At 49.1% G+C, this 24,065-nt stretch overlaps 8 protein-coding genes across 8 annotated transcripts; 2 read left to right on the forward strand and 6 right to left on the reverse strand.

Moving 5' to 3' along the window:
* Positions 1–612: 612 nt before the first annotated feature.
* Positions 613–1,776, reverse strand: KY384_006257 (uncharacterized protein; the record flags this gene model as incomplete). The annotated part of the gene is made up of 1 exon (XM_044814753.1): positions 613–1,776. The coding sequence occupies one exon, from the start codon at positions 1,774–1,776 to the stop codon at positions 613–615; it is 1,164 nt and encodes a 387-aa protein (XP_044667853.1).
* Positions 1,777–4,008: 2,232 nt separating this feature from the next.
* KY384_006258 (uncharacterized protein) lies at positions 4,009–4,623 on the reverse strand (the record flags this gene model as incomplete). Its single annotated transcript, XM_044814754.1, has 1 exon — positions 4,009–4,623. The coding sequence occupies one exon, from the start codon at positions 4,621–4,623 to the stop codon at positions 4,009–4,011; it is 615 nt and encodes a 204-aa protein (XP_044667854.1).
* Positions 4,624–5,311: 688 nt separating this feature from the next.
* KY384_006259 (uncharacterized protein) lies at positions 5,312–5,881 on the reverse strand (the record flags this gene model as incomplete). The annotated part of the gene is made up of 1 exon (XM_044814755.1): positions 5,312–5,881. The coding sequence occupies one exon, from the start codon at positions 5,879–5,881 to the stop codon at positions 5,312–5,314; it is 570 nt and encodes a 189-aa protein (XP_044667855.1).
* Positions 5,882–10,664: 4,783 nt separating this feature from the next.
* KY384_006260 (uncharacterized protein) lies at positions 10,665–11,387 on the reverse strand (the record flags this gene model as incomplete). The annotated part of the gene is made up of 1 exon (XM_044814756.1): positions 10,665–11,387. The coding sequence occupies one exon, from the start codon at positions 11,385–11,387 to the stop codon at positions 10,665–10,667; it is 723 nt and encodes a 240-aa protein (XP_044667856.1).
* Positions 11,388–14,628: 3,241 nt separating this feature from the next.
* On the forward strand, positions 14,629–16,026 carry KY384_006261 (uncharacterized protein; the record flags this gene model as incomplete). Its single annotated transcript, XM_044814757.1, has 2 exons — positions 14,629–15,721; positions 15,767–16,026. The coding sequence occupies 2 exons, from the start codon at positions 14,629–14,631 to the stop codon at positions 16,024–16,026; spliced, it is 1,353 nt and encodes a 450-aa protein (XP_044667857.1).
* Positions 16,027–17,895: 1,869 nt separating this feature from the next.
* KY384_006262 (uncharacterized protein) lies at positions 17,896–18,957 on the reverse strand (the record flags this gene model as incomplete). Its single annotated transcript, XM_044814758.1, has 1 exon — positions 17,896–18,957. The coding sequence occupies one exon, from the start codon at positions 18,955–18,957 to the stop codon at positions 17,896–17,898; it is 1,062 nt and encodes a 353-aa protein (XP_044667858.1).
* A 392-nt stretch (positions 18,958–19,349) lies between these two features.
* KY384_006263 (uncharacterized protein) lies at positions 19,350–20,282 on the forward strand (the record flags this gene model as incomplete). The annotated part of the gene is made up of 1 exon (XM_044814759.1): positions 19,350–20,282. One exon carries the CDS (start codon positions 19,350–19,352, stop codon positions 20,280–20,282), a length of 933 nt encoding a protein of 310 aa, XP_044667859.1.
* Positions 20,283–21,672: 1,390 nt separating this feature from the next.
* KY384_006264 (uncharacterized protein) lies at positions 21,673–23,738 on the reverse strand (the record flags this gene model as incomplete). Its single annotated transcript, XM_044814760.1, has 5 exons — positions 21,673–22,500; positions 22,565–23,212; positions 23,263–23,439; positions 23,563–23,621; positions 23,690–23,738. 5 exons carry the CDS (start codon positions 23,736–23,738, stop codon positions 21,673–21,675), a joined length of 1,761 nt encoding a protein of 586 aa, XP_044667860.1.
* Between the last annotated feature and the right edge of the window lie 327 nt (positions 23,739–24,065).

The following is a 24,065-nucleotide window of genomic DNA, read 5'->3' on the forward strand; positions in this document are numbered from 1 at the left end:
GAGGTGTGGTTACTGCCCGTGATGAGTTTATTCGGCGAGAATAGGGCAGAATCTTTTCCCTGACCACGATGTCGAACTCCTGCGAGGGTAATCTGGCAGGCTGGTGTTACAATCCCCAGGCTTACATAGATTACCTTAATAACCTCGATTGAACCACTTGACACCTTTCAAATATACTCTCTCGAATGTTTTTAAGATGCAATTGAGCGATAATGGTAGGCAAGCCCGGGGATCCGGAATGACTCATTCTCTGCTTCTACCGACGCCATTTTATCTTAAATCCGTTTCAGCACCTTTCCTCTGTCATAGGTAGTCTATGTGTAGTATGGTGGGTACTGCTTACAATCACGGCACTTCACCCTTGTCGGCCCGTCGGTGATTTTGGTATCCCCACAAAATGGGCTATTGTGTTAGCTTCTCAAGATTTGTTTTGGGTATTCTTATCGTCGATATTCTCTTGGACATATGGATTATAATGTTATATATACATCCGGTATAGGGGATCCAGGGGTCAGGGTAAATCGATATAGAGAACAGCTAAGCAGCTTCAATTCAAGCGCAGGTCTTCCCGTCAAGTCCGCAGGTAAAGCAATACGTCAATTATTCTTATTCCTAAAATGGCCCATCGCCTGTCGGACACAGATTCCCTAATGCTCCACTCCCACTCCTGATATAACAGACCTTCTGCTTCGCACACGCCTCAGTGTCACACTTTTTCGTCACCACACTACTCTTTGTCTCCAGCAAGTTATACCGTTCCACCAAACTCTGGTTCCCCAACATACTATACGTCACCTTATCCCAGAAAGTCGCATTCAGCGGACTGGTGGCCGGCCACGTCTCATTCACATTATACGTATCCCGTGCATCGTATTCGAATTGCCAGATTGGCGTATGCCAGGTCAGAGATTCCGACACATTGGCGAAATACGTCTTGATGTCCATGATCTCGAAGGTCTTAGCATCCACGCTGTAGAGTTGATATCCAGCGTTGTTGCCTGTGAGGGGCGTGATAGATGGGCCGATGAACGCCATGGTTAGCGGCTTGCTGTAATCGACGTCTGTGGTGTTGCGCACGCCCTCTTTCAAACTAGACGGCGCGTAGTCGTAGTAGATCTGCAACTGGTCTTCATGAGTGTGGCCGAAGAATATCCCGGCGATGGTGTACGGCGCAAAGCGACGGACGATGCTGTAGAATAAAGCGGTAGGATTGGGGAGATTGTTGGTGCCGTCATAACCAGAAAGGACGTGTCCGATGATCCAGGCTCGTTGGTCGCGTTTCTCGCAGGCGGTGAGTTCGTCAATGACGAAGCGCAGAATGCCCGATTGGTCAGGGTTGGTGAAGTTGAAGTAATTGAAGATGTTGGCTGGGTACCAGAAGTCGGTGTTTATGGAGATGATGCGTAGACCTTCTTTCGTGGTGTGCGCATAGGCGCCGTAGTGCGTTGAGGCGTATGATGCTTCGGGCTTAGTCAGCCAACCGTCAGATTGCCACATTGAACTGAGAAGGTCGTAGTTCCAGCTGAATACGTTAGATGAACCAGAGTCATCGCCATTGATATTGTTGGGGGTGTTATAGGCTTCGGGGAATGAATCGTGGTTGCCCAGCGTGGGGTAGACTGGCACCTTACCCATTTGCGCTTTGAAGGTTTCGTAGGTGATCCGCTCTTCGTATTCGACATATGCCCGGCTTAGTTGGTCGTCGTTGTCGTGGCTGACAATATCGCCCGTAAAGATGGAGAAGCTAACCTTCTCAGGATCGAAGAACTGGCTCATGGATGCAAAGGACGACAAAGCTAGATCAGGAGGTGAGTCGCAATACAGATATCCGTAGCGTGAGGCGGGTACAGAAGCATTGTTTGCGCCCGTATGAAGCTTCGTGTTTTTAGCGTCCGGTCTGCAGCAGAGATACTCGGAGCAATTTGCTTCAGATCCAATGTCGTACCGAGGATCAAGATGCCAGTCAGAGAGATGTAGCACATCGATCGTCTTGCCGGACGGCGGTGGAACCTTGTTTGCTTTGGCAGGCTTCTCGCCAAAATACGCGCTCTCATCAATCTGAATTACCGGTGGACGATCACATGTATCCTACAAACGTTAGAGATCCGCCTTCTACTTTGGTATTGGTAGTTTCACAAAATTGTAATGACAAAAAGCTTGATAGTCACCCGTGGAGTTGGTCATCTTCGCATACCTACAGCCGTTATCTTCAGCATACAATCAATGTCTGCCAATATGTAAGACGTACAGTTGGGCCCAGTACGGTCCGAGGTCACCAATACCCGCGTATTCAGCGCTGCACGATGCCGCATATATGTGATACTTTGCCAGGTTGCCTTTAAAATGATAGGTCAATGAGAGCAATCTTGGAACCCTAGGGGTGCTTACAGAATCGAATTGCAAGGTCAGTAAATACAGAGACCGTCTGTGACTCTGCAGCGAGATGCAATATGTCAGTCTCCGCCAAGCACTTGGAGCATTTGCTAGTGCCATTATTCGAGACGATCGCCACAAGCTGGTTGTAATAGTAGTCTTCAGTTTCGTTGTTCCTACGGTTCTTGTGAGATGTCCGCCTTCGATGGCAACAGTTGGCTTACGGCTTCAATGGTGTGAACGGCTTTGGATCTGGTGAGGTTTCATTGTACCTGGCAACAACCGTCAGATCTGGTGAGAGCCATGTGTGAGCGAGGCATACGGTGGGACATCCCCTGAACCATTGTAGTAGAGTATTGGGCCTCCCTTAGCATCAAGACTGTTCGTTAGTTGAGGGTCCAGCGGATCAAGCCCTGGGCTGTGGTGCTGTCCAAGGATAGGTTGTACAGTCATCGAAAGACGCAGTAGTACCAAGCACCAAATACACAGGGATAGAGCCATGGCGAAAAAGATGGTCGCACTGAAGAGTGTAGGTAGCTCTCGATCTTTCCGGACGGATGTGACCCTGAGAGCGAGACTGTCAGCTTGTATATGAAGGAGTAATGCCGAATATGTCATATGAGGCTAACGTCATCTTCGCATGCCAGGCACCGTAGCCTGCTGTCTGCACGATGCCGGAAGCAAGTCTACCGGCCTTTCAGATGCGGGGGAAACATCAGACCAATGGGACAATTGCCTTCGAACATGAGGGTTGTAGAGCGGAGACTAGAATGCTTGTACAAGGTAAAGAGAGATGTGATAGGGAACAGTCGTACCGATCCTCGTGTGATCCCCGCATTGTCGCTGCATATATAGTACACCACGTGGGGGAAGGACCTGCCAAGGATTGGCTATCGCAATCGTTCATCCATAAGGACCTTCCATCTTCGGTCAACGGCAGCCATCACCATCATTCGCAAGTAAGGACTTGTGGGCAAGCGCAGCCCGTAGCATGGCAATGTCGTGACTTTTGTACGCGTATGTATGCTGTGATGAAATGGGGAGGGAAAATCAGATTTTGTTTTCGCGCCCGCGCGTCATCTCGTTAGAGGTTGTTGTGGACAGGACAGAGGGCTGGGATCTTTCCGTCCTACTACGAACAGGACTACTACGGATCTGACGCTTCCTCGACTCATCGCGCACAACACGTGTCATTTCGTTGCTTGTGCTTCCATAGCCCGGTACAGTTCCATTCGAGATCGCCAGTAGAAGGCTCCGCATCAATTTGGTCTTTTGATCGTTGGACGTACATCTTATAAGATGAGCAGCACTGCAGCCACAGAAGATACCCAGATACTCACGAACATGAAGCAGCTGTCATGCTCAGAAGGAGCATGCATATAGAGCAGCCTACTACTTTTTAACTCATTGATCAAAGAGACCAAAAGAATGGGCTTTACTAACGCAGTTTCCGGCGCGGGTGCGGGGATTGTTCAAATTCATCGACAAAAATCATGCATTCCATCCCAACGAAACGCAAAGGCGCTATTATTGATCAGCGTAGAACACCAGCGCTACGCCAATAGTGATGACTCTCCCGCCATCTTCTTACCCCGAAGAACGCTGTCCCATGCCTCAATCATCGGGCTCAATTATCTACCCAACGAACGCCCTCGCCATCCTCGGCACCGCAATCGGCGCAGCTCGAACCCCCAACCCCTCCCCACTCCCCACCATCGACGATCTATTCGCCACAAACCCTACCCCGACCGCCTTCTCCCCCGCCCCGGCAGGCCCAAACGTAAACTCCGCCTCCAACGTCCAAACGACCGGCCGATCCAGCGCCAACATCCGTATCGTCGTCACCACATCCGCCAACAATCCCACATCAATCATCTGATCCGTGTTCTCCCGAGCAGGCACGATATGCAACTGGACGCAGCCCGCCCCAGACACAGCGTCGCCATTACTTATATCTATAGGCGAGCAGTAGTCCGTCCACCTCGGGTCGGACGCGTTGTACGGCCCTAATCCGCCGAGATGGGATTGGAAGTCGAACGCGGTGTATGCGTAGAGCGCGTAGCTGTTTATGGGGTTGGTGCCCCAGTGGACTGTTAGGGTGTTGGACGGGTGGGAAAGGAGGGGGTATGTGTTTGTTGCGCCGGGGCGGGCGATGGGGTTTTTGGTAGGGAGGTTGGGATGCTGAGCGAGAGTTGGAGGGGTGAGGAAGGTCGTGATGAGGAGAAGGGGTAGATATCCCAGCGAGGGCATGGTGGGGTGGGTGGTCTAAGTTGTGAAGGGGCTGAAGTGAGGTAGCTGCTGGGTTGAAGATAGCGTCCGGTTGAAGGTAAATGTTTGTATCACTGGCGAGTGCTTGCTCAAACCGTGCATCTCGAGCCTTTATATCCAGCTTGAGGCGAATCGGGAGGGCTCTATTTCTGGAAGTTAATTTACACACCATCGTCTCGCGTGATGGGGTAAGGTAGATATTTTGATCAACAGCAAAGAAAGGCTGACATTAGAGTTGGCCCAACTGGGTCGCTTGCATGTTTCAGCTATGAAGCTTCTTATAACCTTAAGATACAGGTCGAGAGTTTCAGCTACATGGGTCTAAAATAAGCATTTATCCGATACGCTGGAGTGAGGACGGAAAATTCAGAATCTGCTACAGCATCAGAATGTAACACGTGCCAGCACGGAACATAACAGTAGCCGATGCTGGAAAGGGCTATGGAAAGTGTTTGGCTGACTGAGGCTCAAGCTTCTCACATGAGCTCTAAAGTCTCACTTCGCAGGGATAGCTTGGATGCTGATCCACAATACAAATGTCGTCTGAAGGTGTCAAAGTCTCAATCATCTGAGGGAAAAGCCACAGTGTGGACCATCAAGTAAAGTCAGTCAATCTGTCTTTCAAGTCCTATTCCCAGTGTTAGGCCCGGCAACAGCTGACCCCTCCAGATCATCCCACAAACGCCCTCTTCCTAAAATTGATCCCCGCCGGAATGACCGGTCCCACATACTCCGGCGGCGACGGAAACACCGTTTCACTCCCACTCGCCGCCCTCTGCGTAACGAACCCCTGACCGAGCGGCGCCCCGCCTCTGGGCCCGAACGTAAACCACGCCTCCAGGCTCCAAGTCTTTGCACCCCCCATACCCCTGATCTCAGAAACAACATCATACAACAGATGGATGTCGATTTCTGTATTTGGAGGTGCGGGAACCATATGCATGTGTACGCAGCCCGGCCCTTTGTGGTTTTTAAGTACGCACCAGTCGGTCCAGCAAGGGTTGGTCGCGTCGTAGATGTTGCCGCAGTTTGCTGCTTGCCATTCTTCGCCCGTGTCGGCGTAGAGGGAGTAGCTGTCGATTTGCTTGTAGAGCCAGTGTATGGTCAGCACGTTGATGGGGTCTCTGTCGAGTCCGATTTCGGAAGTCGTGCCTGGGACGGCGGCAAGCTGTTGGGCGAGAGGTAGGGAGGGGAGGAGTGCGCTGAGGAGGAAGATGATGTGGAGGAAGAGGGAGTGCATTATGACTGTTCAAACTTCTGTGCAATAGACACAAAAGTGTTGACAGAAGTGATCAAGGACTTAAATATGGCAATGTAGTTTAGGCTGCCGGCGCTTGCAACGCGTACACGCGACCCGGTTCTTTATTTCTGTAAATAGTATTAGTCCCTCAAACAAGTCGTTTCAACTCTTAAAAAGTCTAGATTTAAAGACACTTGTCTTGAACAAAGCCTTCAAACCGTAGTGTACGGAAATGTGATCGTCAAGCGCGAATCGCAATAAAAAGCTTCATCCATCCATGAATCGATCAGTCTTCTATATGTTATCTTTCCATCACAATTTACTATTAATTCTGCGACTTATGTACTATTATCTCTCTGATAGGTAGTACCAGAGGTCTTGGATACATACAGCGATTGAATTGCATTCGTCAAGGCTAAGAGCAGGACAATCAGGAGACTGTTTCAAATCAGTCTTGCATACTAGAAGTACAAATATGCTTGGGTACTGCTCTAACGAAGAAAAAAAGAATATTGACATTAACCCTAGAGACAACTTTCTATTTTGTGATGTGCTTTCATACATGAGTTCATCGTGATAGACGTGTTCATCCTTGTTGCTCATAGACATGGGCTTGGCTAGTCGAACGCTGTTTCTATTATTTGTCGCGATTTTTTTGAGCATCAATTTGGTATGACATTTTGACACGCCGTGGGTCATGATGAGCTAGATGACTTGTGCAGTAGAACAACTATTAGTACCTATTTCACAGAAAAGCGCGCTGAGAGAATTGACAACATCTTGGACGCAACTGATATCCTTTCCCGCTTTTTAAGCATACAGCTTATCACGTCATGTCAACCGACGCATTCGCCCAATCTCACAAGGCTGCTGGTCAAGCCTCTTCTTAGACTGCTGAAGGCCGTAAACCGGACGATGTCACCGACTCCGACCGCGACATTCTCAAGCCTGCCTATCATGATTTCATCTGCACATTATCATTGGTAATTTTCGGGGCTTATCGTAGGTTTTATTCTAGCATACGAAATTTGACGCCAACAAAGTTCTACGCATCGCTTCGCAATATCGCCAAACGACCCAAAAGATATATTTCGGAAATGATGGCAGCATGCTTGTCCTCAAATGCTTTCTTGGCGAGTTTGATGGTGATGAGGTTGCAGAGCGAAAATTGTCGGATGGGACTCGGAGACTAGGAGGTGGATTGAGTGGATAATCTTCAGGTTGAAGAAGGGAGAGGGGCTTCAGACGCGGAAAAATATGCTGGCTAATGGCTGAAGACCAAATGAATTGGCTGAACCCCTATAGAAGTAAAAGGAGAAGAGCTTAAGGACGTAAGGGAGCGATATGGTACATTTCGTGGCGAAGATCCAGAGAGTATGAGAAGAATCTCGAACGAGATTGCAGGATACAAGGTAAAGACGCTAAGAGCGCAGGCGTAGAGCTTTCGAGAGTAGGCGGATTTGCCTGGTGGAGGAGAGCGAGTAAATGCTTTGAAGGGGTAGGCTTTCTATCAAGAGGGTTTATGGCCTTACCAGAGCAAGAGAACTATGTTGCAGAATGCTTGATCCGGCAGTAGTAACGACGATCAAAGTATGCGACGGGCCTGCTGGTTTAGTCATGGTCTTTGTTGGTGCCGTGATCGTTGCCGTCAGCAGATCAAAGGTGCTAAAATGATTGAAATCTAATTTTACAAGGTTGAGTAGATGATTTTTGTCTCCCAGACTACTGCAGGAATACTTAGGGAACGCAAGTCAACATAACTCCAAGCAGCATCTTTGCAGCGAAGCTGAGGTCAAGCTGTGATTTAGGCACTAGAGATGATGCTCCAAAGTGTTGCGGAATTTATCTGATATCTGAGCGTTGTTGTATCTGATATCGTACATTGCACTTGATCCAAAGTGACACTACGTGTCGCATGGAGCTTGGCATAGATCATAATGGGTGCAGCTGACAACGCAGAGCGGTTACTTACTTGCAGGTGGTGTGTATGCAACTGTGTAGAGCGGGGTCCAATGCAGGGCAGTTACCATGCTCTTATAGGCATACTTAACCTAGAAAACACGCTATATGACAAGTCACATTGATTTTCGGGAATTTATTCACGTTTACCCGAGCTTTGCATTAGGGCAGTGCAAGGCTGAGCTCACTTCAAAAGTCGGACTTCACATCATTACTTCTACCGTCCTATCTATTCGTGACAAAGGGTTTTAAGATTTTGAGCGAACGTCTTTAGAATATGATTTCTCGATCTAGTCAGCTGACATTGGACCAGAGAGCTACAATCCATATCACCGGCCCCATAGAATCCCAGAAATCCAAGTTAGTACTCGCCTCCAAGACCGCGAAACTGAGTTGAGTGAACATAAGTAGCAGCTTTCAAATGAACGCGGAGGTGCGGTTGAGACTCACTCTCTTGAACATGATCACCAGTTGATGAGAAATATTCAAGAACTCGCGATCGTTAGGCGGCGCTCTACCAACGCGCTATCAAGGCAGGAAAACAAGACAGGGAAGGCGCTCGTCACGGAAAATGGTAATGAAGACGACAGCGCGAAGGGTCAAGAGGTGTCCATTTCAAATAGCGAGGATAGAAGAGGCATTCAAGAGTCATCCCAAGTAGCTCATCGGCGACATCCTTTTTCCGCTTCCGACTTCTATGGTAGCTGGACCTCCTCGCCCTTCCTGTCCAGTAAAAATCGGGCTTCTTCCTTTGAACGCCATGACTAGCAAGATATAGAAGGTACAAGGCAGTCGCTGAGCACCTTAGTAGAGTCTTCAAACAAGCTATATGTTATCCTCAATGACCCTAGACTAGAGCAAATGACTTCATACGAAGAGGAAGAGCAGATGAGATCTGGATTACGTTCGATATTGATGATGACTCGTCTCAATGAGAGCCACTCTGCGGAGAAAGTCGAAGAGCGGCAGGCTTGGCTGCGGACCTCACTTGATGCTTTGATAACCAAGTTCGAATCCCTCGGAGATAACCCCACGAGCCCCACGGATGATATGCATGATCTTCATTCCCGTCAGGAAGCCGGAAAACATCTGTCGTTGGGAAACATGCAACCATTGAATCATGGGACCAATGAACAAAGCAGGCTGGCGGCGGGTATGCTCGAAGAACCAACTATTACCAATTCGTTCGATCACAATGGCTCAAATCCGCAAGCGAAATCTCGGGACAGCTCATTCAAGAACCTTCTTCATCGCCTGATATCACGCCGACAAGATAGCGCCCACTCGAATACAAACCACTCTAGCAATCTGCCAAGCACCAATTCGTGTCAGATACAACAGCATCGTCAATCAAAGAGGTCTATGGCTTCTCACACTCAACGTCGATTCGCCATGGGCTTTCAGTCCGTGCGTCACAAGACTAAGGAGAGACGTTTAGATTATGAGATAGAGTGTATGTCGCCCGAACTAAGTGATTTTACAAAACATCAAACCGATTCGAGCCATACCTCCTGTGCTCACGATGTCGGAAAATCTCTTGAAAAGTCTTTCGCGTTCAGAGTCATATACATTGAGGATGATCCTGAGGCATTCCTCATGTTGATGAGAAACTATGGCTATCCCTCCAAGAATTTCGGATGTCTCCTCTGTGAATGGGCTTTACCCTGCTATCATACACAATCGAATTCATCCCTAAATCATACTATGCACATAAATGCAACGCACAGTCCTCGGCGCAACGTGACGCAGAAAGCCTTTGCAATGGATTATTTAGTGACATCCCCTTGGACTAAAAACGCTGTTGATCTTACGAAAGACGGTGGAGCGGCAACATTCCATACCAGGAGGGTCACTGTGTTTGTCCAATACCCAAGTCCCGAGACGACAAGTCGAACAACAAGGAAGGGGAATCACCAAAGCCGTATGATCAAAGCACTATTGTCGTGTTCGATACCGGGGACAATGAAATACCGCAAAATCCCTTGTTTCCAAGTCCGAGGCGGCTGCAAAAGCTGGAAGTCTGTAATCGGATTCTCGAAAACCCAGGAGCGCCTTGAGGCTACCCAAAGGAGGTGTTCGACGCTCTTAGCGATCAGATAGTCCAAAAATGGGAAGATTTTATGCTCGGTATTTCAAACGAAGTGCAGACTCTGCAAGACATAATCTACCGCAATCCTGCCAGTGACACGCACTCTGTAACCTTGTGGGACATTTCAACCAAAATTACGAAAGCTAAAAGACTACTTGAATTCCATCGACGTTTAGTGCGCCATTTAAAGGCGGACACAATGGCCATTAGTCTGCTGCTCGATGACAAAATCTATAAGGAATTCAAGTGGAATCTCGATTCCTTCGAGAAGCCGGTCGAGCAAATGGTAGACTTGATGTACAAGTCGATAAGTATACGAGACGCCCGCCGCTCAATCGAGCTGAACACTAGTCTCTGGCGCCTCAGCTGGATCACGTTCATCTTCCTCCCTCTTACATGGCTATGCGGCTTCTTCGGTATGAACGTGTCAACTTTTCAGACGGATCCCTCGGTCGGTTGGTACTTCGTAGCTGCTGTCCCATTAATGGTGCTAGTGATGTGTGCCTGGTTGAGCACGAAACGGTGGATTGGGAAGTCTGTTGAGAGACAGCATTTGCCTAGGAAGGGGGAGAAGATGAAGTATGCATGATGAGATTGTTAAGCTGCTATGACACAGGAGGCCAAAACAACTATATCACTCAGCATGGCCGTACGACCACCTCTCCAACAGTCAAGTCCGCAGCCCATGAGTCCGCCAAACCTCCACAACGCGATCCAAGAAGCCCATGACACAATCTAGGTACAACCATTCGGCCGATTACTAAAACAGACATCTCCTCCTTGGCTCCCACTCCCATCATACCCCTCACAACTCACCTCAGTCTTCCCCTGCGCCTTAACCTCATCATCGCACGTCGTCCACGTACTAGTGAAGAACCCCGCTCGCACTTTATACGTACTCCAGCTAACACAACAATTACTCTGCGCAACCTGCTGGCACTGACTGCGGGGCGCCTGATCAATCTTGACATCAAACGCACACGTCGTTCCGGAGATACATGAATAGAACGTCGCGCAAGCACCCCAGACGACCGCATGGCCTGCCCCCAGAATAAAACGCGAGCCTTGCCGAACCTCGAGGTCGCGGGTGGTGATAGCAGCGGTGGTGCCGTTGACTGCGGCGAGCAGATCGTGCACATCTTGCACCATTTCGGGGTCCGTGGGGTCATAGGGTTTGGCGTAGGCGGCGGCGGTTACCAGTTCGGCTTTCTGTTCGTCGGTGGAGCCGGTTGAGGGGTCGAGCGATGTCATCCATGATTGGACGCTGGAGTTGTAGCCGTGGAAGCGGGCGTCGACGTCGAAGCGCGAAAGGTCGCTTTTGGAGTTTGGGAAGAGAGCGCTGACGTTGTGGTAGATGTCGAAGCTGGTGCTGTCTTGTGGGGTGGGTTGAGCGGCCGTGGTAGACCAGAGTTGAGAGGCGCTGAGGCAGAGACCTGCGAGAATTGCTGCGGGAAACATTTTGTGGTGGGAGTCGAGTTGGTGTGATATGAGGGTTTTGTGGGTCTGGAGAAGGAGGCTTGATGTTTTGTGATGGTCAGAGGAGTACGTCTTCCAGTCCTACCTTTATAGCTGAACGATGCATTGCCGTCGCCACCAGACAGCCTATTCATTTGTCAAGCCGAATGTGCTTGATGGGAGGAGAGATGACCCCGCTTTCCAATCCGTCATGCTGCTCCGATATGTTTGAGCTCTTGGTGGTTTCCAACGTCGATACGTCCATATGAGCCGCTCGAGCCCGCTCTGCTCGCTCTTGTTCATTCATTCTAATAGGCAGGCTCCGCGGCTTGGATCATTAGAAAGGGGTTTGAATCTGTATAGTGGTGTGGAGACCAGCCTGGTGCTGTAAGAAATCGTCTGCTCTGAGACGGAAGGCCGATGACGCGGCTGATGAGGGTGGGGTGGGATGGGAGGGATGTGGCACGGGATGGTGAGGCTGTGCTCATATTCCATTGCGTCGGTCTCGACAAGCTCGACAGGAAATGAACCCGTCATCTGCCCTCTTCTACTTCGGGTGCCGTCGTGCAAGGCCTGTAGACTTGCGGGATTCCCTCATTCATCAAATGAAAGGCTCTATGGATGCAATGTCAATACATGGGGGTTTCAGTTGATAGCACTTTCTGGGGGGGGGCGCTGAGATAGCGTACGTTTCGATATACCAAGTCTAAGGGTCTATCCACATCCATCTTACCCAAGCATCCCACATATCCCTTTACCACGGAGGTACATTACCTTCCGGTCAAAATCGTATTCAGCTTCATCTTAGGCCCTTTCCCGATCATGTCATCTCTAGGTACGTGACGCCTGTCTTCCCTTCAATGATTTAGCAGCCTCAAGATACTGCTGATCAGCTTTCACAGATAGCCTCAGCGATAGTAATATGGCCTAGGAGATTATCGAATCATCATCACAGTAACGCAAAAGAGGACGGGGAGCCTGAAACGCTATCCATGTATCATCCACCTCCCGCGGTATTGCACCATTACGAAACACGGCTTAGCAAAGCGGCATCGGTTTGGACCATCCCGCCGATCACGGGATGTAATGTGAATGGCCCAGTCCGTTTTTGAAGATCAACTAAGCAGACACTCTTCCTGGCAAGCTTTTCCTGTGGACGTCTAATGCGTATTATTGTCGGACGCACAAGAGATATCTTGAGCCATTGGCACTGCCCTTCATGATTCGTCATCAGTTCCGTATGTATCAAGATTATACTTCATTAAGGCTGCAGACCTGGCGAATAAAGTGCCTGAAAGGACTGAAAGGGCTTAACATAAGCATCATGGATCTCCGTGGCACATGCAATGAAAAGCCGTATCCTAAAACACGAAAGCGAAAGCGGCAGGTACCTGGTGACATATTGTCTAATTCAATGTGTCAGTGTCTCTCTCACTGGGCGGACGTATGAATGCTACCCAAACCAAGAGCGCTCACAACAGAGGAAGCATCAATTCAGGCAAGACTGTCTTTGGCAGCTGCAGTTCTCGGTGGAGCTCTGTATCCTATTCCATTGACAACTCAGCTTTCAGGCTATGTCCGAGTGCTCTCATTGTGTTCAATCGAACGACTGGTGTACCGAATCTGAGGACAGTTGCAATCCGCCCCTAGACTGAGCCTGAGCTCCTGATAATGCTGACTGATCAGACTGAAGCTGGCTTTGCTCCAGCCGAGTGAGAAAAGATGGAATTAGCTCACACGCTGAAGACAATTTGCATAGATACATGCAAGCGATATTGGAAACTCGCAACCCAACGACATGAGTCTGCTATGCTGCAAGACGATTCTTGAATTTATACTTGAAAACTATTCCTAAGGTGTTTCTTGTACCAGGAAGAGCAATGTGCCTTCTGGGACAAGCTCAAGGAGAATATTGTGCCAAGAACATGCGCTTATCCCCAGCCTTGTCAAAGCTAATAACGCCGCGTTCGAGGTACCGAGATAGCAATCACAGACTCTATTTTGAATGCGAGACAAGGATAGGGGCCACTAGCTCTTAACATATTCATGCAGTGTAGCGCCTCCAGACGCATACATACATAACTAAGGAAGCATACTTATGCTAGCTCAGAGCTGGGAGATTTCCTTGGATGTAGCAGGCCCTTAGCCTTACTTCAAGATCAGCTTGCATTGCTACGCGCTTGAGATGCTGCCGAGGTGCCAAAATGCAAGAGCGAACCGAGTATGCAGCTGAACAATCGGCTTGGACGCGGCGGAAGTCCTATCCGCGGAAGATTCGCTGCCATTGAAAGGTCCCCAGCGCCATTGCGGCAGCGAAGAAGACTTTCTCTCTGTACATCAGTAGTTGATCAGTATATAGAGTGCGGTGTAGCGGTGCCCAAGCTAGAGCACATTTGTAAAATGAGGGAGCATGGCCACCCTAGGAATCTGTCTTCGAAGTAGTCGTGAGGGACTATGTGAATAAAGGATTCCGTATGGCTATTTGCAGTGAGCAGAGTCAGCCTCATGTGTCGAGATACGAAATTAGCCAGGAGGCTTTGTATACTTCAGTGGAGATCTGAGGGCATTTATGAAACATGACTGCATGTACAGGAGGCTTGTTTTAAAATCTGCATCATTGTGGCCTTGCAGTATACTGTATTGAGCTCTTGTTGGTGCGCATTGTGTTGCTCTTGGCGTCTCAGCCTCGTAGGACACTGCATTGCTTCTCGTATAGAAGATGTTGCCAAGGATATCATGCAGGTGCCTCATTTTCTTGCATATACTCTTATACGTCGAGCAGGGGCAACTTGTAATCTAAGCGCTTGAATCGAAACGCCACGATCTCATGCCCGAGGAAACATGCATTAATAAATGAACGCATATTCTGGTCCATCCATCATCATTTTGAGAGTTTTCCTGCCTTTTTTGATGAGATTTAGGAATGTCGCCTGGGTCATTTGTCTTCGCAAGATCGCGCATTTGGCGGCTAGTCGTATTCTGGCCAGCTCTAGCCTTTAGCGGAGATCCATTGGTCCTTGCAGCAAGCCAAGAATGGTAAGTCTCAATATCTACTTGAAGTTGTGGATAATCCCTTATTTTATATTTCCAAAGGGAGGGTGTTGATGGTCCATGGTCAACATTTTGGGTTCGCATTGGTTCACCACCGCAGACAGTAAGATTACTGCCGTCAACGACCGGAAATGCAGTATGGCCAGTTCTTCCGCAAGGCTGTACTGCCCGTGATCTATATAACTGTACGGAAATGCGTGGCTCAGTGTACAACCCGGCAAACTCTTCAACATGGTCGAACATAGGCCTATATCGGCTCTCTCTAGTCGACGAGAGCGCATTTGGCTACAGCGGAAATGGTCTTTTTGGATACGATGAAGTACGACTCGGAACAGGAAATGAATCATTCTCACCAAATCAAGTCATTGGGGGCTTTACGACACCGACCGAGCACTTTTACATCGGTACTTTAGGGTTGAGTCCAAATACAATGCCGCCACTCACAAACACAGGCAAAAGTTTTCTGACTAATTTAAAGGATCAAAATCGCATTCCAAGCATCAGTTGGGGCTGCACAGCTGGAGCGTATTATGTACAACCTCCAGCCTTTGGAAGTCTTACCCTTGGTGGCTTTGATAGGTCACGTTATGCGCTTCACAATGTGACCTTTCCATTTGGGCTAGATGTAGGTCGTGAATTCACCATATTCTTGAAGAGTGTCAGCACATCCTCACCGTCGGAGAATTCAGTCGATGCCGGTATATATGCTCTTGTAAACTCACTAAGCCCGGATCTTTGTCTACCCAAACGCATTTGTGATAGGCTTCAAGAAATGCTCAGTCTTGAGTACAACTCCTCGGCTAACAGATACACCGTCAACGAAACATTCTACGACTATGTTCTCGACCGCAACACTAGTACTTCATTCACCTTTGGAGGAGACCCTTCGGTTAGAGGCGACACTGTAAACATCACCATTCCATGGCGTAGCTTTGACTTGAGGGACAGGTCGTCGAACATGGGCCTCGGAGAGAAAGGGCTCATGTATTTTCCCCTCAGACGAGCAAACAGCTCGACACAGTACACGATCGGCCGAGCTTTCTTTCAAAATGCGTACGTTATTGCTGACTATGAACGACGGAGGTTTTCAATGCACCAAGCGATCCACCCGAGCCTTCAAACAAAAGCGGACATAATCCCCATACTTCCAAAAAATAATGATAGTAGTACAGTGAGTAGTACAGTACCGCACGACTCTGAGCCACATCATCACAGCAAACTTCGCAAAGGTTCAGTCATTGGCATAGCTATATCATCTGTCCTCTTTGTCGTGACGTTTCAGGGCGGTATGGTTTATTTCTTGCGAAAACGGTGAAAACCTGTACACGTAGAGAGACCTACAGTCAAAGACTATAGAGTACCAGAGCTTGATGGCCATGATACTTTCTTCAAGGCAGAGCTATCTTATGAGAGTAGAAGAGCAAGACCTGAGCTCTCTAGCCAAGAGACTGAACGGAGACTAGAGCTTTCTGCTGGAGATCTGCCAGCTGTTAGTGAATTAGCAGCAGCTGAAAGACTGGAGCGGGCAGGTGCAATGGTCGATATCGAACCTATCGTCCCAAGGCGCCAGGAGAATCTGAATCCGAGATAAGATCGCGGAGGCCGTCGCAGGTACATGTCGAGTACTGAATCTGAGAGTGGCGGCAAGCCTATCAATCATTGAGCAACTCATGTAGAAGTTTTGTAATAGACTAGTAGGTCTTCTTGATGTATAATACTGATAGCATCAACATAGGGTAGATCAGACTCTAGCCACTTGCTACGAGGGATCCAGCCTATTACATTGCTGGGTAGCGAGTAACTAAGCTACCGCTATAGCCGTCAAAGGATGAAACGCCTCTTCTAAGGGAATTTGATACTTATACCTTCTTTACTCCTCCTTACCATGGATACTCTGCAGCGCGACCCAGCTCACCATAATTCTCTCATCATTCAGCTTCTTAAATGGCGTTCCTTTCGAAACGACACTTATATCACCCCACGCAACGCTAGTACTATCATTTTTGAGGAGTATTCCCCACTGAGTCCTGCAACAGCAACAAGCCAGCGGCAATATCGCTGTACCTCGCCGATTCAGCCTTAGTCCACTGGACATCTTCATTTCAGCCGATGCCACCTATACAGAAGAGGCCCTCAAAGTAAATAGTGCTGGACTGAAACGTCCACTTGGTAGCGGGAAACGGGTACTCATAGTATGGTGACCACCAGTTGCCACTGAGGCGGCCATCATCGCCATGTTCAGCACTCGCGTTCAGCATGGTGGCTACACCGATAGTAGCCGCGCCGTAGAAGTCTGGAAGGTGGTATGTAAGGGCACCAAAAGGGTTCAGATATTGATCAAAGCATAATGATACGATCATGAATTCGAAGCTCTGGTTTTGGAGACAGCCGAGACTGTTGGGATTGTTACACCAGCTCATATCAGAGTCTGATGGGGTCCAGTGTGATGAGATGTTGGGTGACTTGTAGTTGGAGATCTGGGAGTCGATTGTCTCGGCATCTGTGAGTGGCGAATCTCTGGTGTGATTATGTATCTCGGGCAAAGATAATGAACTTGCTGCATTACAGGGCGAAAGCGAGCCAAGAATAGAGATTAATATTATCCTTGAAAGTTGCATGCTGTTGATGTCTCGAGCAAACAAGACGAGCGACTTCGTCCCATTAGGGTGTAGAAGGTATGAGGATTGATTGAATGGAATAAAAATACGCTCTTTTTTTTTCTAGCAGAAAGTCTTCCTGCAACGCCAAAGTTGCCAGAGCGGACGACTCTGCCTCACGCATGATTTGAATCCTTTGCGCCTATCACGGGATCCGAAAAGTACAACCAATGATTATCCATCTACTATCGCCATTCGAAATTTAATCCCAATATTCCTTGGAAGCACATCATGTCAGGCGGGCCGTCCGCACGGCTTTTGGGTAGCATTCCGGTAGATCCGTGTACATGCGCTCCATCAAGGATTATCTCGATATTCTACAAACGGCATGCAGTCACTCTCTGACTACTCCAATCCTTGAAGCCGACGCGAGTGACCGCCATACGTCTTCGGCGATCTCGTCGATCAGGAGCGATGATGGCCCATGTCATAAGAAAGGTGTGAGAACGCAACGTCAAGCTTCGAAGTTCGCCTCTTAATGCCTAGAGTACTAGACCACGTAACCCATCCATTCAGCCCTCCCAGATTGGCTTTCATTCGGTCTCGTGAGTTTCTTGGCTTCAAAAGAAACCGCCAGATATCCAGCGCGCATGCGATTTCGAAGATCTTCTGATTCAATACTAGTGTATCCAAATCGGAGTTTCAGAATCTAAGGCTACTCTTGTCCATCCGTACGGGATCATTGATTCCCTCCATGCCTAAAATATGGACCTGCAAGACCATACTGAATCACTGCCAGCGATTTGGCCATCCGGCCAGATCCGCACAGGTCCTCAAATCACTATTTCACCTAAACAACCTTATCAGCTCCAACAGACTAGTGAAGCCTCAAATACTGAGGCCTCGTTCACATCCATGGTATCATCGTCTTTTTCATCATCTTCCTCATCGTCTTCTTCGTCTTCCTCATCATCCTCCCCGTCACCATCTTCATCATCCTCATCCTCATCCTCAGTCTCCTCCCCCTCCATCTCCTTCCTCATATACTTATCCCACTTTTCCTCCTGATCTCCATAATCCCCCGTGCCCAAATGACACAAATACGGCATATTTCCCTCCCACAAGAACTTCACCATTGCCAGCAATTTCTTATGTCCTCCCTCCATCACCAACTTGTGATAGGAGCCGGGGATGAATTTTACATTGTTCTTGTTGACCGCGGACCCCAAGCATCCGATCCTCATCTTAAACTGCAGATTTTGGCCCAGCTTCTCAGCTAGCGGCCGCGTGAGAATGGCGAAGTCGCTCAAGATGGCATGAGCGATGGGGTGAAAATAGATGCCTAGGTAGGGCACTGGTGATGGTGCCTGCTCTGGTCGTTCGAACTTCAGATAATGTAGAAGAGGTGGTTGGTTGTAAGGGGTGATAGTGAGGGTGGTGAGATTTGGGTACTGAGCGAGTTTACCGAGGCGGCGGAAGAGGAGCTGGGCGGTCCTATTTATGGGGAGGTTGAACTCGTCACACGGGGGTGTGTAAACCGTCATGGGCTTCACGTATTCGATTCGAGAGAGAAACTCGGCTTTTGCGATTGCGGCGACTTCTTCGTCGGCCTCTGTGCTTACCTCATACTTCCCTTCCTTGGGAACGAAATTGGCTTCGTCTTCCTTACTACTACTGATCTCGAGCACAACGTTGCGAATGTATGGTCGGATATCGATCATTGGATCTTTTCTCGACCGTCCGATGATGCAGTGCGTTATGCTCGGAAGAATGGCGTTGAGTTCGAATACGTATGAGGAAAAGAATACCAAGCGAGCTTCCAGTGCAGTGCACAGGCTGGCTGCCTTGATGTCGAGGAGTCCACCCACTTTTCGGGGGAGGTGTATTCTCACGCACGCCTCTTTTGGCTTGTAGCGACTGATCATTACCTGAGGGGCCTGACAGGCGTAGGTGTAGATCATGTACCGAATTTCATAGGGGAGGGAGAGGAACGATGCCATTTTTGTCTCACTAACCAATTCTCAGGAGAGCAGATTGGTTCTGACGATCGTGCGGCGAAACTCTGAGCGGGTAGGCAATGAGATTTATCAGAAAAACTCGAAGAACAAAAGCAGGAAAAGGGCCGCGACACAAGGTCACTCCAGACGGACAAAACATATCTGGAACAATATACTCATGTATAGGTGGACTCTGGGTCAAGACGACGGATACAGAACAATGATCCGGATTGCCGCAAGTGGCAAATTCTGCACTCTGATGTCTCAACAATGACCTATCAGCCAACCCATCGACGACTCTGCATCCAGTGAGGCTCTCTATGATGATCCCCTCCATCCTGCTCCAACGCCGGCGACGGAAAGACGCCATAATCCGTCAGATTGTACGCATTACACGTCGCATTCGCATAAGTCCACGGCGCACAAGACCTGGCACCCACATTAGCCACTGCCTTCACGCAAGAATCAACAACATAGAAAACTCACACAACATCAGAGCAAAGACTTTGCAACCCTTCCTCCTGCCACGGCACCACCCTCTCACTCGGCGAACAGCGCTTGTTAAACGTATTATCCAACGCGATGCCAATACTAATCCCATCGCCGACATGGGTGACGGTATCCGCGGCCTCCACCCCCAAGCTGGTGGCCGCATCCACGATATTATGAATGAAATAGTGCACATAGGGCGCGGGCAGATCCATAAACCTATGCACTATGGTCTGCGAACTGCCTCCCCCATATCTTGGCACGCTCCCGTCCGTGCAGCCGAAGAAGTAGCCGAAGTACGCGTAGAAGGAAACGAGGAGATGGTGCTGATTGCTATGTTTATCAAACGCGGAGATATTCTGGCGAAGCGCGGCCTCGCCGCCGCCATCGAGGAAATTCAGCGCCACGGCCCTACCGTGCCTATTTGTGGAAAGGAGCGAGCCGTTGAAGTATTGGAGCAGATTGACATCGTAGACGTCGTTGCAGGGCCCGCGGTAGCGGGCGTGCGGGTCGAGGAAGCCCGTGCCTTGGTAGGTGCCGTTTGGGTCTTGGGGCCATTTGGGGCCGATGACGGGGGCGTAGTTGCCCACGAAGGCCATGTTGATTACGCGCGTGATCCAGTCGAGTTGGGTGGAGTCTTTGGGGGCGTATTTTTGGCAGAGGGTCGTGTTGGTGGGGATGAGGCTGCCGGGGGGGTAGGAGGGGAGAGGGAGGTTGACGTGCCCGGTCAGGGGGAGCTTGCCGCATGCGTCTTGGGCTGTTGAGAGGGGGAGGATGGTGAAGAGGGGAAGTAGGAGGGTGATGGGGTACTGCATGATGAAGGCTTTGTTGAGAGGGTGTAGTCGAAAACAAACGTCTGGAAGAAGAGGTCGACCCGATGTTCTTAATCCTCTGATGTGTCTCCAATGACGGTAGCGAGAAACAAAGAGCGAAGAGTAAAAGCAAGCCAAGTATAGACAAGCAGAATGTTAAATACTTGACCTGCTGACGCTAGAGAATTAACGCATAGAACATGCAATGTCCTACGGCGAGTTCGCTCCTCGAGAATTGTACCATAACCATCATAATCTTTGGAATGAAAGCGTAGACTATGCCCGGCGCTCAGACCTTGGCTATGATGTTGACCATTGTTCAAGCCCGAAGGCGACCCCATTCAGAGCCAGGCATTCACTCGGCGCCGAGACTGCTCGACCGATTGACTGGGGATCAAAAGTCCAAGCTCTCGACAGGCATATCATAGTCATCGAATCCGGCAAATGAGGGAAGCTTTGGCCTTTTTGAGGCTTGAACCTCTGACTCTCTTGCATAGTGCTTACTCTAAGGCTTAGCTTCGGTCATCTTGTTGCCGTCAATTCCAGATGAATCAGCGCTCGACAACAGTGACCTTAATCTGCTACAGTCAGATTTTTGTGCTACAACACCAAATCGAGTAATTGTGGAGAAGCTTCTCCATAAACTATGCATCATAGTGTGTCTCGGAGAAAACATAAGGTTCTTTACATAATTGTCATGCGCCTTTTGGTCGGTAGCCAAAGGAATCAGCCAGCGTTGGATTTGTGGCGAAGGTCGAAGTTCCTTGCATTGACAATGCAAGTTAGCTTCGGTAACAAAGTAAGTGGTCTAGATAAAGCTTGCTTGCATATTCCAGAAGAAGCTTGTTGGACCTGACGGTCATGCAGGGTTCGGTGGCCGGAAAAGATAAAGTCCGTATTCGTATCGACGATTAATAGAAAGATCTTGTTCTAAGCTCGGACTATTTTAATCAGCGATACAGCTCAGCAAGCGAAAGTGTCGTCAATTCTAGGCCTATGCCGACTCTATGTTGTATTTGTACGAGTAGCGCCAAACCCCAAATAGGCAGGCGACATCAGCCAGTCTGCTCTTGCGCTGCCCTCAGGTCTATCGAAGGTAGGGACAATTTCTTGGGAGCTAATTGCGATTGTATTCATAACTTGGCTGAGGGTTTTGTTTATTGACAAACAGGATCGAGATAATACCGATATACCATTACGCGTAGCTACCGACGTCGCTTTCTATACTTGTTTTAAGAAGTTTCAACCCGCCTCACCGCCATGCAGTAATCTTCTATAATCGAAAGAACGGAAGAAGGGAACGGGATACCAATCACTGGTAAGAATACGAACCATCATCCAATTACAGCCCAGCATCAATCTGATCAATAACCGCCCGCACAGTATAAGCATCCCAAGTCTTACAATTATCAAAAGAGGCCTGTGGGATCTTCTGCGCCCTGATCTTCTTCTCTTGCTCCAGAATATTTGTGTATAGGCCACCAGAAAGATGCCACCCTATGTGGCAATGGAACGGCCAGACACCAGGGTTGTCGCTGTTCCACTGCACTACAATATGTCCATTAGCAGGCAGTACTTGCGTGTCCCTTCGTTGTGGGTTCGCTTCATTGACGATGCTCCCATCCCAGTCTCCATCTCCTGAGCTTAGTACTTGCATCTCGTGCCCGTGCAAATGCCACGGATGGCTTGTTGGGGAGAGATTACGGATGATGGCCCTGATTGTTTCGTTGGTGCCTACGTCGTAGACGTTCCACTGTGGGTCGTACGGGTAGGATGTGTTGCCCTGATTAGCGAGGAGAAGAAGTGGATCGTTGTAGCTTGTTCTGAAGGCGCTGTCGTTCACTGTCCAGATCAGATGGCCGGTTGAGTTGACGGTGACGTTCACTTCCATGTGGAGGGTTGTTGAGGGCTCAAGCGCAGGAATTCGATACGCGGGAACGGCAATCGAGAGATCGCTGTTTGTACAGGGATCGGTTGTGTCGAGCTGCGTGTCGGAATCTGAGGCTGTAGGCGTCAAGGAGGTGTCGGCATGTTCGTAGTATATGGCTGCCAAGGCGAGAGATTGGTCTGTGGGCTCGGTACATTGTCCGGACGTGATGTTGGCGCGCATGAAGTACGTTCCGTTGGGATTGCCGTTGGCAGAGACTATGACATCGGTGCGCTGGCCTACCTGGAATGTAGATCTTAGTACAGCAATGATGGGTAGTGCAGAGTAGTAAGAAAGAAAAGCCTACTGCAAGCGTTACAATGTTTGTGACGTAAGGTTCAACTTGCACGAAATCATTGGCGATAACAGTCATGTTATGATGATCGATGCTGAATTTCTGCATGGCTTGGATGCCTGTATTGATAAGTCGCAGACGGTGCTGCTTTCCGCTCGCGAAGGCAAACTTTGAAATGCCTGCATTATCCGTGCAGGAGCCAGGCAAAGTACTCTTGCTGCAGTCGTAATTCATCTTCCCATTGATGAGATTGTTGTCTGAAGCGGGGCGAACTTTGAGGAGATCAGTGCCCATGACGTCCGTGAGAATGTCGAAGTAGCCTCGGTGGAAGTAGTCGCTTATTGCTACAGGTCCAAGGTCAATGTCGTACGACGCAGTCTCTGGGCCATATATCACCAGCGGTCCCCACAGTCCTTCTAAGTATTGCGCAGAAAAATGAGAGTGGTACCAAGTCGTCCCGTGAGGCGTCGCTTTGAAGCTGTAGGTAAAACTATCGCCAGGTGGGATTGGACATTGAGAGATGCCTGGCACGCCGTCCTCCCACTCAGAATCCGGATGGAGGAAGCCATGCCAGTGCATGGTAGTCCCCTCCTCTGGACCAGTAATCTTGTTGTTTACTGTGACTTGAATGGTATCTCCCCAGTTGGCCTCGATCAGTGGCTGATGACAGTCAGCAAGCGTTCGGCGGTCATGATCGCGAAAAGTCGTACTCCTGGAAAAGCGTTATTGATGAGTAAAGATTGTCTCTCAAAGCCGTCAGGCGCTATGGTCCCTCTGGTGATCGTCAGATCGTATCTTCTCACCACGCCAGTATCTGGTGCGTTAAGGTAGCCATCCGAGTTCTGCGCTGAATAGTTGCTACCCCATGGTGGCTCCGTGTTGGCCGGCTATCGCTAGTCAGTAGCTCAACTAGACATTATGAACAAGACTCTATGTCGCAATCAATATCATAAGTGCGACATTGCGAAAAGCGAAAGCCAGGTTTGAGGCAGTTTATGGGAATAGCTTACATCGCTGGAAAGGAATTTCGGTAATTGCTTCGCTGTTAGTGTTCCCAAGGTTGTTGTACCTATTTGCGCGTCAGTGGCATGTCTAGTATGTCCCATTCTCGCGCATAGGTCGATGTATGCGGCTTACCATTTGTTATGTTCGTTCCAAGTGCCGTAGTGATAGCTATAAACACCATTGGAAGGAGAACGTAGGCCATCCCGAATGTAGTCAGGACTTGAAAGGGTTGCAGTAAAGACTTCTTGTCGGCAGCGAGACTGATGCGCTCTCATGCTCTCTGGGGTTGAGGGAAGATATAAAACTCTGGGCAATTCTCATCTGTGGTTAGCGCGACAAGCCACAGGCTAGACCGAAGTGTTGCCACCATCATCCTGATGAGGCAAACGGTGATGATCAAATAGACTCATTCGGTCGCAGGTGATGAGCCTTAGACCTAAAGGCCTCGAAGGCGAGTACGGTGTAGCTCATGTTCCATGATATTACCACATTGGCACAAAGCTTGTCT

This window comes from Bacidia gigantensis, assembly GCF_019456465.1.
Source record: "Bacidia gigantensis strain McMullin 20006 chromosome Unknown contig_249, whole genome shotgun sequence".
NCBI lineage: Eukaryota > Fungi > Ascomycota > Lecanoromycetes > Lecanorales > Ramalinaceae > Bacidia > Bacidia gigantensis.